Source organism: Euphorbia lathyris, chromosome 7, assembly GCF_963576675.1.
Source record: "Euphorbia lathyris chromosome 7, ddEupLath1.1, whole genome shotgun sequence".
Lineage (NCBI taxonomy): Eukaryota > Viridiplantae > Streptophyta > Magnoliopsida > Malpighiales > Euphorbiaceae > Euphorbia > Euphorbia lathyris.
Window position 1 is genome coordinate 61,796,176 of NC_088916.1, and position 3,130 is coordinate 61,799,305.

General features: G+C 33.6%; 1 protein-coding gene across 1 annotated transcript; it reads right to left on the bottom strand.

Annotated features, from left to right (window-relative positions):
- Window positions 1–2,114: 2,114 nt before the first annotated feature.
- Window positions 2,115–3,130, bottom strand: LOC136200963 (WEB family protein At1g75720). The gene is made up of 2 exons (XM_065991467.1): window positions 2,899–3,130; window positions 2,115–2,730 (listed from the first exon to the last, which is right to left on the bottom strand). The coding sequence occupies exons 1-2, from the start codon at window positions 3,004–3,006 to the stop codon at window positions 2,290–2,292; spliced, it is 549 nt and encodes a 182-aa protein (XP_065847539.1). The 5' UTR covers window positions 3,007–3,130; the 3' UTR covers window positions 2,115–2,289.

The following is a 3,130-nucleotide window of genomic DNA, read 5'->3' on the forward strand; positions in this document are numbered from 1 at the left end:
CATACATATTTAATAATGATTTATATTATTTTATTAAAAATTAATTTTTAATTTTTAAAATTAATTTTGAATGAATATTTTATATAAAAAATAATTAACATTTAATTTTTTTAAATATAAATAATTAATTTTTTTTTAAGTTTTGGAGCCACTGCCCAAAAGTTGCAGATTCCTGCAACAGAGACTCATTACGGCGCCTATGGCACCGTAATGAGTTTTTTTTTTAAAGAATACGAAAGTTTATTCTCTGATATCAGCTAAAAGAATGGAAGACAAAAAAGGAGGGGCAGAATGCGGTGAGACAAAGAACTGACAGCCCTGGCTAACCTATGAGCCACACAATTCGCTAACCGTTTAACAAAAGAGATCGATACATCATCCAACTCTTGGAGCAAATCTATACAATCAGAAATCAAATCAGAAAGATAAGAAAGGGAGTGAAAACGATCCTTGATCGCATTAACAACCGGCTAATCAATTAACGATCCTTGGCGCCGTAATGAGTTAATCAATTAAAAAAACAATTTTTTTTAATCATAGTTTCAAAACAGTCCTTTGAAAGAATTATTTTTTAATTAATACTATATTAAGAATAATTTTTTTAAATTGTACCAAATTCGGGTTTAACCCGCAACTGGCTAGGTGTGAAAAAGAAAAAGAAAAAAAGAAAGCTGATGGAGGATTTGAATTTATATGGCTAATCCTGTTAGCTAAACAAGTTTGGAGGGTTCAGGTTCACTCCTACATTTTATGGGCTCTAAATGAAATAGGAGATAAGATTTTTTTTTTTTTAAAAAAAAAATTGATCTTTATTTAGCATCTGCGGGAATTCCAATGATCCTTATTTGTTGGTAGAGGCTAGGGATGACAATGGGTACTGTAGCCGCAAGCACCCAACACTACCCGAACCTAATAGGAGTACCCGTACCCTGTATATGGTACTTTTAACTTATTCCTATTAATGTTTTTTTTATTTGTATTTTTTATTCATTCTATATCTTTCTTCTTTGTTTCTCTTTTCAAACTCAAATATTTTGTATTATTTTGAAGAGTCAAATAGCTAGTTAGGGTTGGAGATGCTCTAAGAACAGAAATAAATTTAATGTAAAATTACTTAAAATAAGATGTCTTTTAACATTTAATAAAAACACCAAAAACATGAAAGTGAAGAGTCAATAAACAGCTTATCCAAATAAGATAGATAGAAAAATTGTAATTATTAACAATTTCATTTTTATTGTATTTGTTTGTCATAAATAATGTTATAGCTTCTCAATGTAAAGTTTTTCGTGCTCCCAACAGAGAATCATTTATTATAGAGATTGTGACTTGGTAATTTGTTAGTAACCTACTATTCCAGTTCATTTAATCAGAGTTTTTTAGTCTCCATTCATGAGTGATACGATGGAAAATGAATGGGCCAGAAACACTTAAGTGGCAACTTAAGGCCAAAATCTAGCATTTGGGCCTAAATTGAGCAATTTCATAAAAGATTAAACTGAGAAGACTTAGCAGCGAAGGAAGCTTCTTTGAGAGCTGTCTAAGTGGACACGTGGACCAATAACTGTCCTGGATCTCAAAGGCACGCTCCTAGCTCCCCCTTAATGCGAAAGTGTGTACTTCAATAGCTTGAGGTACAAGCTATTTATACTCATGTAGTTGTAACTCCGGATAACTAGAAAGTCTTCATTAATGCCTCATTAATAGCGGTTACTGATCTTATTCAAGTATGATCGTTAGCACATTAATGAGTTATTAGTTGCCTTTATTGGGAATCGGCTTAGCCGTTCCTTGAGCGTATCGAGGTTTGACGGCGGATCTCCCAAGGTGTTTGACCCTCTGTGGCGTGTTGAGGAATCCATAGATCCGTCACCTCTAAGTCTTGCTTCGTACGCCATTGCTTTGGCGATCCTCCTTATCCGCGGTCGTTTGGTTAATTACCCTTTTAGTCCCGTGGATAATATCTGGATGTTATCAAGAGGGTTCGCCGGAACTCCGGCCTCCTTTTCTGACTGTTTACTGTCGCGAGAGACAGTTAGGAAGCAGAATTCGATAAGAAAGGCATTAATGAGTATTACCCATTAAGAACTCTTCCATATATATAATGAAAAGTATAATTAGTAACTCATTTTATTAGATTGTGTTCTCAATATTACAACCATAACCACAAGGGAGAATTATACAAAGAAGTAACCATGAAAAAATTAAGGAAATTGTTTGGAAAAGGGTGATATGGCATTAATTATTATTGAGATATAAAACTAAGGCTTCATTCAAAGAAGGAAAAATTCATGGTGAAGTGAGTTTTTTCTTAGAGAAAATAGCTCCTATCAAAGGAATCAAAGGCTTCTTTTTCTTTTTTCTTAGAGAAGGGTGTCTTTCAAGCACTTCAAGACCTTGAGGAATTAAAACTTGAGCAAGTGAAGGTGGATTTGCAAAAGTCACATATCTCCTCTTTTGAAATTCTATTTCTTCTTCTTCTTCTTTTTCTTTTGATTGGAAGTTTGGTGAATCTTCAACAACTTTGACATCTTCAATTTGAGCAGTTTCACTTACTTTCAAGTGTTGAAGTTCTTTCTTTGTGTTTTCAAGCTCTTCTTTAAGAGAAGATAGACAGTTTGCCATTTTTGTACTTTCTTCTTTAGCTTTTTCAAGACTGGCTTTGGTTTCCTCTAGCTCGGCTTTCACGCTTCCTAGCTTGGAAGTTTCACTTGCACCAACTCCACGCATCTAATTACAATTAATTGAATTAATATTACTATAAAAACCCGTCCTTTAAAAAAAAAAAAGGTTTAATACAAACTTACTTAAAATAACCTATTGTCACATTATTATAAGTAAATTTAGATAGCTAAGGAGACACTTTAGGACTCCTAATATATGAATTGAAATAGATACCTGTTTGATGGGATAGAGTTCGGCGGCCAAAACTTTCTCTCCGAACAAAGTAACAGCCTCTTTAACTGAGCGGAAGGGAGCACGAGTATCGATCTCCGCCCTCTTCATTATCACCAAACTTAATTTCAAATAGCAGACACAGATATTTATAAGTATGGAGATCGAACTGATAGAAACAAGAATTTCCTTTTTTTTTTAATTTGGAAATTAGGGATAGAGAGAGATGGTTGGT

Excerpts from the sequence above, each read along its gene's own strand:
- LOC136200963 (XM_065991467.1), bottom strand. The coding sequence starts at position 3,006 with ATGAAGAGGGCGGAGATCGATACTCGTGCTCCCTTCCGCTCAGTTAAA. Across the intron at positions 2,731-2,898 it reads AACTCTATCCCATCAAACAG|ATGCGTGGAGTTGGTGCAAG; the intron begins GTATCTATTTCA and ends AATTGTAATTAG.